Consider the following 12866-nt stretch of genomic DNA (forward strand, 5'->3'; position numbering starts at 1 on the left):
CTGACTTGGTACGGCCATTGCGGAATAACCGGTGCAGCTGGCGATCATCCCTCCTTGTGGTTCTGTGGGGACGTCCTGGCCTCGGTATTGGAGTAGGGACACCCCTCTGAGCATTTCGTTTCAGGATCTTTGACACCTGACCTTGAGTGATGCCATACTGCCGAGCAATAGCACGCTGTTTCATGCCGTAATTTCGTAAAGCCACCACTCCATGACAAACAGCATTGTCGAGTTGACGGACCATCTCCACAGGAAGCGGCAATAACTTTTGGAGACGTGCAGCAGTCGTTTTCCACTAATACAGAACGCAACAACCCTTGCATACCCGACTGTGAAGCCAATCATCAAATGCACCTGTCCGTACATTTTGCCACGCCACCTGTGATATAATCCTGTTGTTGACTTCTTGCTGTGACAGACAATCAGTGACATGGTTCTTTTAACAAATAAATCACCAAAGTGTAAAAGAAACTCACTAGATTGATATACTGAGTTAAGAAAGTAAACCCAAGTCAAGAAAAAATAAATATTCCATATTAAATGCCAAGTCTGTATATATATACTGTATATATATATATATATATATATTTTTTTTTTTTTTGTTTTTTTTTTTTGTTTTTTTTTTTGTTGTTGTGCCCATGACCCCACCCTATGTACTAACAAGACTGTATTTTGTTACGCTCGAACAGGAACACAAACACCAGGGATGAGCGCTGTTTATTTATTACGTCATCAAAGGTGTTGGTCGTGGCTGGACATAGATACACTTACTACATTAAATATTCACATTGTTTTATGGGCTTTATCCATATTCTTTAAATGTTACACATCCATTATGGCTTGCTCTGGGTTGTACACTTGTGTTCTGACTCCTTCTTTCTCTTTTTTTTTTTTTTTTTTTTTTTTTTTTTTTTTTTTGTTTGTATACAAGATCGAGGCTCGTGAAAGAGCTAACATTAATCACACAAAAAGACAAACCGACACACAAAAAAAAAAAAACAAGGGGAGCGGCAGACAAGATGGGGAGAGAGGGGGAAGGACACAAAAGAGAGGGGGAAGAGGGGGAAGGACACAAACACAACATTTGAGAGCAGGGACATCGGGAGGACTTGGGGGGAGGTGGGAGAGGAATAAAACAAATGAACACTGCAAGGACTCTGGGGTGAATTACCGGGGGTAGAAAAGATCAAGGTTTTCGATGGGGGAAGATAAGAGATGGTGGTGAACAGCTGTTTTAAAGACCTGGAGGGAGGAGTGGGATTGAAGGGAGTGGGGGAGTTTGTTCCAGAGGCGGGAGAAAAGGGGAATGAAAGAGTGAAGGTGAGCAGAGAGCCTAGACTTTGGCAGTTTAACCATAAGAGGGTTGCAGGCAGATCTTGTGCGACCTGAAGGAATATTGGGGGGACAGAGCACAGAGAGAGCTGGGGGAGCAAGGCCGGAGAGGAGTCGGTAGAAGACAGAAAGACCACCAACATGCCTGCGGTGAGTGAGTGAAAGGCCCTCGGTGTAGACTACATCGCAGGAGATTCCAATGATTCTGAAAGCTTTGGCCTCAACAGCATGAAGCCGAGCAAGGTGTGAGGCAGGAGCACCAGCCCAGAGGGGGGAACAGTATTCCATTGAGCTGCGGATGAAAGCCTTGCATGTGGTGAGGAGCTCAGGTGTACCAAGGAAGGACTTCGCACAACGGAGGATGCCCAGTCGGCGACTGGCTTTGGAGGCCAGCTTGGAAATGTGGTTTTCCCAAGAAAGATCATGGCAGATAGTGAGACCCAAAAGCTTGAGCGACAGAACTTCTTGGAGAGGATTGTTGAGAAAGTAGATGGGAGGGTTGTCCAGTCAGTCCTTTCGGAGAGACATTGTAAGAGTGTGAGATTTGTCAGGATTTAAAGACATGTTCCACTTGTTTGACCAGTCTGTGATTTTGTCGAGGTCTGCAGAGAGTGAGGAGGCTGCAGACTGCCGATCTGAGGGATGAGGAATGGAGCGACAGAGAGTAGAGTCGTCAGCAAAGAGATAGAGAGGATTTTCAAGAGAGTCAGAGAGATCATTGATGAAGACCAGAAAAAGCACAGGGCCCAGAACACTACCTTGGGGAACTCCAGCCTCAACAGGAAGAGGAGATGAGAGAAACCCATTCAGGGCCACACGTTGACTACGACCAGAGAGGAAGTCCCCCAGCCATGCGTGGAGATTTCCATGGATACCAAAGGAGGAGAGTTTGGTCAGCAGAGCAGGGTGCCAGACCGTATCGAAGGCACGTGAAATGTCAAGGGAGACAGCTCTAATTTCCTGTTTGGCGTTGAGGACCTCCATCCATTGTTGAGAAAGCAGAAGCAGCATGTCCAGAGTAGAGTGACCAGGTCTGAAACCAAATTGATGATCAGAGATCAAGCCATCCGAGAAGAGGAAAGATTTAATATCTGAAGCAATGATGGATTCCATGACTTTGCTGATAATTGGGAGAAGGCTGATTGGTCTGTAGTTGCTGGGATCTGTTTTTGCACCTTTTTTGTGCAAAGCGGTGATGTTGGCTGATTTCCAAGCAGATGGCAGATGACCTTGAGCAAAAGAGAGGGTGAAGAGAACAGAAAGAGGGAGTGAAAGAGCAGAAGAACATGATTTTAGGACCCGTGGGCTGATGCCGTCAGGACCAGTTGCAGAATCAGAGTCGAGGGTTGACAGAAACTTTTCCACCTTGTCAGGAGGAAAGGACACAGAGTCCAGGAGCAGCTGGGTACGACTGGGTACGGTGGGTACAGAGAGGGATGGGTTTGGGACACAAGATTTAGAGGCAAACACAGAGTTGAGGCATTCAGCTTTTTCACGTGCGGAGTCGGCCGTTAGGCCGTTTGAGGTGAGGGAGGGGATGGAGGGGGAACAAACACCAGAAACAGATTTGACCAGACGCCACCAGGATTTGGAAGAGGGAGACAGATAAGAGAGTTCGGTCTTGAGAATGGTGAGATATTGTTTCCTGGCTCTCCTGAGGGTGGACACACACTTGTTTCGGGCTTTGTGAAAGGAAATGAGATTTACTTCCGTTGGATTTGCTTTCCAGGAGACGAAAGCAAGTTGTTTCAGGGCAACAGCCTCACCACAAGATTCCGTGTACCATGGACGGGAGGAAGGGTATGACAACTGAAGACGAGATGGGATAAATCTGTGCATGAGAGAGAGCAATTTACTTTGAAAGAATTCCCAGGATGAGTTGATGTCAGAGGCGGTAGAGATGGGAGACCAGTCCAGATGATTGATGGCTGCTTGAAGACCGTGCCAGTTGGCCTGAGTGAAATGCCAGACTCGTCGACGCTGAGGAGGCTCTCTGAGAATGGTCAGAGAGATGTCCACTTTGACAAGCACATGATCAGATGAGCCGATTGGAGCAGAAGAAGAGCAGCAGACATTTTCAGGGAAGTTTGTCATAACCAAATCCAGAAGAGAAGATGCTCCGTTGACTGAGATCCGGGTCGGGAAATTGACAGATTGTGTCAGTCCCAGTGAGTCGCAGAAGTCCTTTGCTGAAGAGCCATGGCTGGTGAGAGAGGTACCCACACCCAGCCAACTGGCATGGTGACAATTGAAATCACCACATATGAGGAAGAGAGAGTTGGGATGGGTAGATAGAAGTTGGTCCATATTATCAGACAGTGAGATGTAGATGGAGTCATCGCTGTTTGGTGGACGGTACAACACACATATGAACAAAAGGTGGGAGCGAAGGGGAAGCCGTAGCCAAAGGTATCCCTGGGGCTGAGGTGGAGAGAGGGCAGTGGAGGGCGAGTGAGGAAGAGAGTTTTTTATGAAGATAGCAACCCCACCTCCAGGACGAGGCTCAGGTCTATCATACCGGAGGAGGGAGTAACCTGGGAGAGATACCAAGGCATCAGAGACATCATGAAGGAGGAAAGTTTCTGTTAAGCAGATCACATCTGGTTTGTCAGAAGCAACCTGTATGGAGAGGTCAGTCAAGTTTGAGCGAAGGCCCCGGATGTTTGAGGTCCATACCGTTAATGAAGAGGAAGGGGGAGCATCGGGTCCAGAACAGGGGGGGGGAGGGGTAGGGTAAGATGTGGAAGAGGAGGAAGAGGTAGGGAGAGCTGTTGAAAGTGTGTCAGAGATTTCAGAGATTTCAGAATAGCTTGGAGAAAGGGAAGAATGGGGCGGACAAAAGGTTTGATGGAGATTGGGTGAGGCACAGTGAGGTGTTATTTGAGGAGGGGGAAGAGCGAGGCAGAAGGTTTGGGGAGATGAAGGTGAAAGTTGGAAGGGGGAAGAAGCAGGGAGGATGCTTTGAGGAGGAGGGGTGAGAGGGGAGTCTAGGAGGGGAGGAGCGAGGGAGAGTCTTGGAGGGGAGGGGTGTGGGGGGAGTTTAGGAGGGAGGGGAGGGAAGGGGCAAGGGGGGAGATTTGAAAGGGATGGGTGATGGGGAGGATTTGGAGGGGAGGGGTGAGATTGGATTTTGAAAAGTGTACGATTCATGGGAAACGAACATTTTTTGCAAAATGAGTTTGAGACCTTCGAGTCAAAAATACGTTCGAGGACACTGGAGGAGGGGTGGAGTTCTGGATAGTTTAGGGAATGTAGAAAGGAGGAACTGTAAGAGATGGTATTATATATATTTTTTGGAATGAATAGATTTGGTGAGCAAGACAAAAGCATCCTTTTGTAGGAAAAGAAGAAAAGGGTGTTATAATATATGAGAGAAAATAGTTGTTCAGGGGAGAGATTATACCTTTCTAACCGCGTGATCGCGAACGAAGAACGAACGAACAAAAAGAACAACAAATAAACGAATAAGACCTGGGAAGGAAATATTTTTTGGGGGTTTTTTTTTTTTTTTGTGTGAGTACAGATATTAAACAAGAGGGTACGGGGTGAACGACTGGGACGAAACAGAGAACGAAAATAATTTCAGCGCATTCGACGAATCGCTGAGAGAAAAACAAAACCACAAGGTCGGAGACGGTACGGTAGCCTAAGCCTACGAGTACTAGGCCTCAGAATATTCGATACGCATTCACCGACGATTGTGTATACATGTACGAAAAATTAGCACCGAAAATTTTCCAAAAGATACGCTATAGGTACACACACCGAAAGATAGATACAGTCTCGACAAAAACACGATTGTGAAAGATCACTTAACTTCGAGAGCGTGAGCGCATGGAGCAGCTTCGAAAAGACGTGACCTCGCCGTCCCATGCATTTGGCAAACAAGGCACCTGCATTATACAAGGATATACACGGAACTTGGGTGTAAGAGAAGGCCATTCGGCCCATCATGCCTGTGCTCTATCAACACCACATTCATTCAGTCCATCAGTTTATCAACTCGATTTTACTAGATAGGCCAAGTCATTTCTACTTGGCACTCAATATCTTCAAAGCATCTAAAACATTTTTGCTCACCTGTATTATGATAATTCCAAAAGTTGTCAGCTCACCTACATGATATACGTTGTATCATTACCAAACGTTATTCACATCCGATTGGTCTACACTAGCAAATGTAACGGTATGCAATAACATAAATAGGTGGGATTGAAGCCGGATGAGATCACTAGTTTGAGGTGCAGTATTGAAGTATACTTGATGGTGTCGCTATTGTTACATTCATTGAATTGAGGGTAGACATTATGGAGGCTGCAACAAAGTTTGGTGATTTTGTAAGTTTAAAGAAAGTGTCCTCCATCGTTTCTGCTCGCCATTGTGGAACTGTGAAAGCAAGATGTGAGATTTTGTCTCCATCTTGACCACACTCTGAAACGGGTGCCCGAGAGATAGGAACTGTGGTCTGTTTGCTCAACTGCCCTGCCTGTTTGATCAGTTCAGTTGAGAAGAGGAGAGATGGCGGGTTCAACAAAGCGCAGTATCATGGCAACCCGCTTGTGACACAACTTTATCTTCATGAAGAGTTCGATTTATCACAAATAGCATAAATAATTATCTACCAACGCATGGAGTTTGCTGTTTTACAATATTGTGATGTACTGTAAAAAATATATATTATAAACTATAATGATTTTATTATTTAGTTATTTTTATTTGTATTATTTTTATCTTTTAACAGGAGCACCCTTGTAAGCCAGGCACCAGACTCAGTTCTTGCAAAAATGTTCGATCCAAATGGTGAGTTCACTTGAATGAGTCCTTTTTTTTTTTTTTTTTTTCAATTTAGGAATTTTAGACTGAACTGCAGAGCTACCAGGCCAGCTCATTAACTTGTAAATTGAAGGAATTTGATTGGAGTAATTGTAATTGAGCTTCTTTTCTAGATGTGAAGTGCTGCATTTCTAGATGTGCAAGTTTGGCGATCGTTATCGTAATAAAACTTTTTTTCATGTACACGATCGAGGCTCATGGAAGAGCTAGCACACTGAACGAATCAGGACGTATCGGCCAAAAACAGGATGCAAAACACGCATGCATGGAGGAGGAAAAACTAGAAAATTAGGAGGGATTTGGGTGGGCCTAATGAGGGTAGAAGAGATCGTGGTTTTGAATTGGGAATGATCTGACATGGTGGTGAACAACTGTCTTGAAGACCTGCAAGAAAGAATGAGATTGAAGAGAATGTGGAAGAGAGCATGGAAGGTGTTCTCCAGGCAGAAAAAAGGAATAAATCTGTGGAGGTGAGCAGTGGTTCTGGATTTAGGCAGTTTAACTTGGAGGGGGTTGCTGCTGGAACGCGTGCGACAACAGGTTTTCGAGGAGGGAGACAAGTTTGAAAGTTCATTCTTGAGATTGGACAGATGTTGTTTTCTGGCTTTCCAGAGAGTAGACGCACTTGTTGCGAGCTTTGTGGAATGATCTGAGGTTGCCTTCAGTTGGATTTTCCTTCCAGGAGGAGAATGCAAGTTGTCATAAAGCAACTGCCTCACCACAGGATTCAGAGTCCCAAGAGCGAGAGGATGCGTCAGATAATTGAAGACAAGATGGGATGAATCTGTGCATGAGAGCAGGTTTCTGTGGAAGAATTCCCAGGCTGAATTAATATCGGAGGTGGTAGATATAAGAGACCAATCCTGATGTGTTAAAAAAAAAACAACATTGTTTAAACTACAAATACGCGGAGTGCGAATGTAGAAGTAGGTCACATGTTGCGAAGCGTGAATACGTGGGTTCCGCAAAAGTTGGGACCATGAATGTATTTTATTGTAGATATTTTCTAGAACAGGATTTTAAATGGACAGATTTATAAATAATTGGCAATCGCCTATTATAATATAAGAAGCCAGCACGGGAAGCTAAAGGCAAGAGGGAGGAATAAAAGCATTTGGGGGTGGGAGGAGTAAACGAGAAATATAGCAATAGAAACTGCACTGGGTGGAGCACTTCCCTCTGTCAGGCTGAACAGTTTATGTTTAGTATCCCACTGATAGGCCGGATCTGCATCTGGACTTTAACCAAAATTTAATCGGCTTGTTCGTGTCACCTACCTAACGGGTCCACCTAGTTTTGTCAGAATCCGTCCACAACTTTTTGAGATATCGTGCTACATATCGTTTTTGGCTCTATCACTCAATGGTGAAGAATCACTTTAAAATTATAGTATCCGGATCCAGATCTATATCTTCACCAAAATCGACTCAATTCATCCTTGTCACACACCGGACCTATCCACCAAATTTCGCCCAAATCCCTCCTTTACTTTTTGGGATATCTCGCTCACAGACAGACTGACAGGGTTGTAAACATAACCTCCTTGAGAAAGGACCCAGTACCCTGGTACTCATTTCGCCAACCTCGGAAGGATGACAGGCTGAGTCAACCCCACCTCGTATTTATTCAACAGCTGAACGGGATTCGAACTCAGGACCTTAGGATCCCAAGCCCGCCACCCTAACCATTAGGTCAACACCAGGTATAACACCAGGTATGTGTACGCTGTATTACGTAAATACAGCGTACACAAAAGGGTTAAGGGAGGGGAGGTGAGAGGTTTCTGCTATATTTTGCTACTTAAGAAATAGATGACATCCAAATCCACACCTTGGTTCATAATTTACTTTAAGGAAATAAATGCTTGTCATTTCGTTGCATTAATGTCTGATGCCCATTCTTATCTTGTGCCATCACTCTTGCCTTTAATAATAATTATTCGTGGCATACTGTTACAACTAGGAGAACCTATCTCCTGGTGAGGACAACCACCAAAATAAAACTATTTTTATTGTTTCTACTTTTCATTCCCCCTCCCCATCCCCCATTAGTTATCCCTCTTTCCTTTTTTTTGCACCCAAACCCCTGTCTCTTAGAGACCTGGGATAATCACAGGGATGGAAGAGGAGCAGTTTTGATAGATCGCTCTCCTCGTTACTTCTCTCCTGTTCTTGACTTTCTGCGTCACGGCCAACTTGTCCTCGATAGTGGAATCAGTTTTCAGGGTGAGGCACGCAGTTGTCATTGTTGGATAACAATTACATCGCTGTTTGAACTATTGGTGTGCGTGTGTGTGTGTGTGTGTGTTATATACATATACTGTACTGTATATATATATATATATATACAATTTGAAAACGCACCTGGTCACGTGTGCCGCACTGACCGGGTCCTCAGTTGAAGTCCTCAGCATCATCCCGTTTCGGCCCTTCAACCTCGATACGGTCAGCCAAGGTGGGCCAGCAGGGGCACATACACCTCCACATGCAGCAGCCACACCTGGATGCGTACATACCCCCACACCCAGCCAGTGAGAGCACGGACTGCAACAACAAAAACACCTGCACTCCCAGAATCCACAGCCCCTCATCCACTCTCACACACCAAAAAAAAACAACCGACCACCTACCCTTACAACATGCACCACTCAAACAAAAATATATATATATATATACTCACTCACTGCTATGCAAAGATCTTGGACACATTCAGGAGTTACAATACTGTATATGGATGTTGTGAGCATCAACAATTTACTGAAAGCCTCTGCTAGTGTTTTCTACTATTATAACAATGTTGACTATTATTAATACAACTTAGTTTGGGTAAGAGGAAACCATGTTATGCTTCTCATTCTAGCAATCTTTAAATCACATTGATCAGAATCTTCAAAAACCTGTGGTCACAACAACTCAAACTACACATGAGCAGCTTAACATGAAGTGTTGTAATAGCTAATTCATCACATTTACCAATCAAATCAAATTGAGGACTCAATGCCAGGTGTTCCTCAACATTAACATCAGGTGTTTCTCTCTCTCTACATCCATAAAGCTAAAAGCTTACTTTTCATACTACGGAATACAGATATATCAAGATTAACTGTTAGCTTAAAACAAAATGGCTAAAATTTCAGCAGAAGATCACCATATAATTGTGTTTCTGCTCAAAGAAGAAAAATCATTGAGTGAAATGTTGGTTTATCCTTGTATTCCCTTCATTCAAATTACTCGTATTTGCTTTGTTTTGTCCCCATTCTTATAACAATAAATTCACTATGTTTATTTACCTCGCTGTGGGTGGAGCCTGTGAAAGTCAAACAGCACCTCTTTATTGAATCGGCCACTGTGAACCCTTGTCTCACACCAGCAATTCCTGCAAAGGTTCTGACCAATAGGGAGTGCCTATCATGCTTCTACTCGATTTAGGGGTCCGTTGCAGTTTGGCGGTGTGCCTGCGTTTCTTGGTGAACCAGAACGCTGGGTAAAGTGTGATGATGTACGTACACCATGCTGGTGTGCTCAGCTTACCTTACTCATCCCATCCGCTTTGCACCTTCCTGTGTTTTTTTTTAACATCTATTTGTGGTTTGGATCATGGTGGGCCTTTTGATGGTCTTCAAACATCTGCAGTATTGACATTTAGTTTTGCCTTCAATATTTCTCCATTTAAACCCTGACACTGTTTTCTTCATACACCACCTTATATTTACATAATTTTAATTTGTGTCACAGGTGTTTTGGAGGAGGCAAAGTTCTTTGGAATATCTGAGCTTGTTTGTCAGCTGGAGCATCTCATTGAGGTAAAGGACAAATGTGAAGTGTGTGGAAGCAAGGGGGGAAGGTTGGGTGGGCTTGCTGAGTGTTAGTGAAACAGAGAGGACTGAGTGGGTAAGATGGGAGGACTAAAATATGGCAGAGGAAAACTACTGTGAATTCTGATTAAAATTGATGCTGTCTGCAGGTGAATCGCCCTTCAGATGATCACACTCCTTTAACAAGAAAGGAGTTTGTACGCTTTCTTTTGTCCACACCCACGACATGTGAACTCCGCTGCCAGGTTGGTCTCTTTCACAACATATGGGCAACCACCTCACACCAGCTTACATACTCAATTTGCATTTTGAGGGAAAGTGCAATATAGCGAAGCCAAAGAAAAAAAACAGAGCACTTGTGCTTCAAATATGTGAAAGAGGAAGTTTTTGCAGGTTAAAATAAAGGGCGAGTCAAAAGTAGCGCCCGATTTCTGTTTGTATATATATTTATATATATTTCTGTCAGTTGATTGTTTGTTTGACATTTGTATTACAGTGTACAAGAAGGTATAAATAAATGAATGACATGTTTATCTAACCATTTATTCGGGGGAAAATTATTACGGAAGTGTACCAAGCTGTTTTACTTGCAATTTTCAAAGTGCCCTCCCTCGTGATCGATGCACAATTGCAGCCGAGCAGGCACAGAGTGGCACACACGCTTGCAGAGTTCGATATCAATTTCCTCAAACTTTGCAGTGATTTGAGCCTTCAATTCCTGAATGGTACGAGGCTTTTTACGATAAATAAGGTCTTTCATGAGCCCCCAAAGAAAAAAATCTGGAGGTGTAAGGTCTGGGGAGCGTTATAAGGAGTCTTAAGCGTTATAAGGAGCATTATAAGTAAGCGTCTGGGGAGTGTAAGGTCTAAATGGTTAGATAAACATGTCATTCATTTATTTATACCTTCTTGTACACTGTAATACAAATGTCAAACAAACAATCAACTGACAGAAATATATATATATTGTTACGGAAATGGAGTACGGCACTCCCCTTAGCGGGGGGGGGGGGGGGTTAATCCCCCTTCTATTTGCACTGGCCGTCTCCGCTCCTGAAGCTACCCCGCTGCCTCCACGAGGCAGGTGGGCAACTTCGCTCGAGACCACGGACAAGATGTTATTTTGCCGAGCGGTTTTTAGCAGCCGAATATCGGCCGAATGGCTCGAGCCATTAACAAAAACTAAACCCGATCCTAAACGTTGGCCGAATCGTGCCACAGGTGTTCAATGTGGAAACCTCTAAAGTGACCGAATGTGAAGAAGCAAAAGGGGTAAAGAAAGAACACAGGGATTTCTTAATTATTTACACACAACCAACGCAGAGAAGAAAATAAATGTAATTTACAGGGAAATGGAAGGAGCAGAAGGACACAGAGCAATTTCTAGCTTATCTATACAGTCTTACTTATTCCCCAGACAGAACAAACAAGACAAACTCACGTACACAAATGGATGAATGAGGGGCTGATATGGAACGGCAGAGGAGGGTCTCGGCAGATGGTAGGCGTCGAGGTCCGGCTCCAAGCTCGCGCTTCGGTCCACGCTTTTTGGGGTCGAGGCGAAACCCGGCACACAGCTCCGCTCCGGGCTGGCAGCAAGGCGGCGGCAGGCACACGTCTATCGTTCGTTGCACGCGGCAGAGCTGGTTTTTGCCTCGACACGCCTCTGGCTCTCTCGGTCATCTGCTCCGGTCATCTGCTGGTGGGGGCTTCTCCCCCACGGGTTATATAGCCACGCCCTACCAAGCCATGGCCACACCTTACCAAGCCGTGCCCACCAAGTCCTGGTTGGGCGCAAGGGCTTCCTGGCTCCACCTCCTGAAGACGATGGGCCGGCCACGCCCTTCTCCCCCGAGTTGACCGCGTGCGTAATGGAGTTTGGAGTGAAGAAAACAGCCCAATGCAACCGTGGCGAACGCCGCAGAAAACCGCCCAATGCAACGGTGGCGAACGCCGCAGAAAACCGCCCAATGTTACTGGCACTTTTGAAGAGATGATTTGGGGGAAACTTGAAAAGGGAACTATCTTATTCAATTCGGTGCAATGCAGTGTCAATTCATGGGAAACAGAGCCTTATACTGACATAGAATAAGAAATAACTATAGAGAGGTTCTATGGTGGCCTACGTGCTTGTACATGGACTAGCTACGGTGCACTCATTTCAATGAACAGCCAATTAAAGGGGAAATGTAGATAGGAAATTTTAATACTAAATTTACAAAGTGAAGGTTCTAAAAACCGTAACAATATATACATACATATATATATATATATATATATATATATATATATATATATATATATATATATATATACATACAGACTTGGCATTTAATATGGAATATTTTTTTTTTCTTGACTTGGGTTTACTTTCTTAACTCAGTATATCAATCTGGTGAGTTTCTTTTACACTTTGGTGATTTATTTGTTAAAAGAACCATGTCACTGATTGTCTGTCGCAGCAAGAAGTCAACAACAGGATTATATCACAGGTGGCGTGGCAAAATGTACGGACAGGTGCATTTGATGATTGGCTTCACAGTCGGGTATACAAGGGTTGTTGCGTTCTGTATTAGTGGAAAACAACTGCTGCACGTCTCCAAAAGTTATTGCCGCTTCCTCTGGAGATGGTCCGTCAACTCGACAATGCTGTTTGTCATGGAGTAGTGGCTTTACGAAATTACGGCATGAAACAGCGTGCTATTGCTCGGCAGTATGGCATCACTCAAGGTCAGGTGTCAAAGATCCTGAAACGAAATGCTCAGAGGGGTGTCCCGACTCCAATACCAAGGCCAGGACGGCCCCGCAGAACCACAAGGAGGGATGATCGCCAGCTGCACTGGTTAGTCTGCAATGGCCGTACCAAGTCAGCTAATCGGCTTAGGGC

The 12866-nt window shown here is 44.5% G+C and overlaps 1 protein-coding gene across 1 annotated transcript in view; it reads left to right on the plus strand.

Annotated features, from left to right (window-relative positions):
- Window positions 1–12866, plus strand: part of KCTD9 (potassium channel tetramerization domain containing 9) — a 78228-nt gene that overhangs the window by 38226 nt on the left and 27136 nt on the right. Inside the window, exons 5-8 of the mRNA XM_078773840.1 lie at window positions 6074–6132; window positions 8262–8390; window positions 9900–9967; window positions 10129–10224. Of these exons, the coding sequence (XP_078629966.1) occupies window positions 6074–6132; window positions 8262–8390; window positions 9900–9967; window positions 10129–10224 (352 nt within the window). The remainder of the gene's footprint in view (window positions 1–6073; window positions 6133–8261; window positions 8391–9899; window positions 9968–10128; window positions 10225–12866) is intronic.

This window comes from Myxine glutinosa, chromosome 3 (assembly GCF_964187855.1).
Source record: "Myxine glutinosa chromosome 3, kmMyxGlut1.1, whole genome shotgun sequence".
Classification (NCBI taxonomy): Eukaryota; Metazoa; Chordata; class Myxini; order Myxiniformes; family Myxinidae; genus Myxine; species Myxine glutinosa.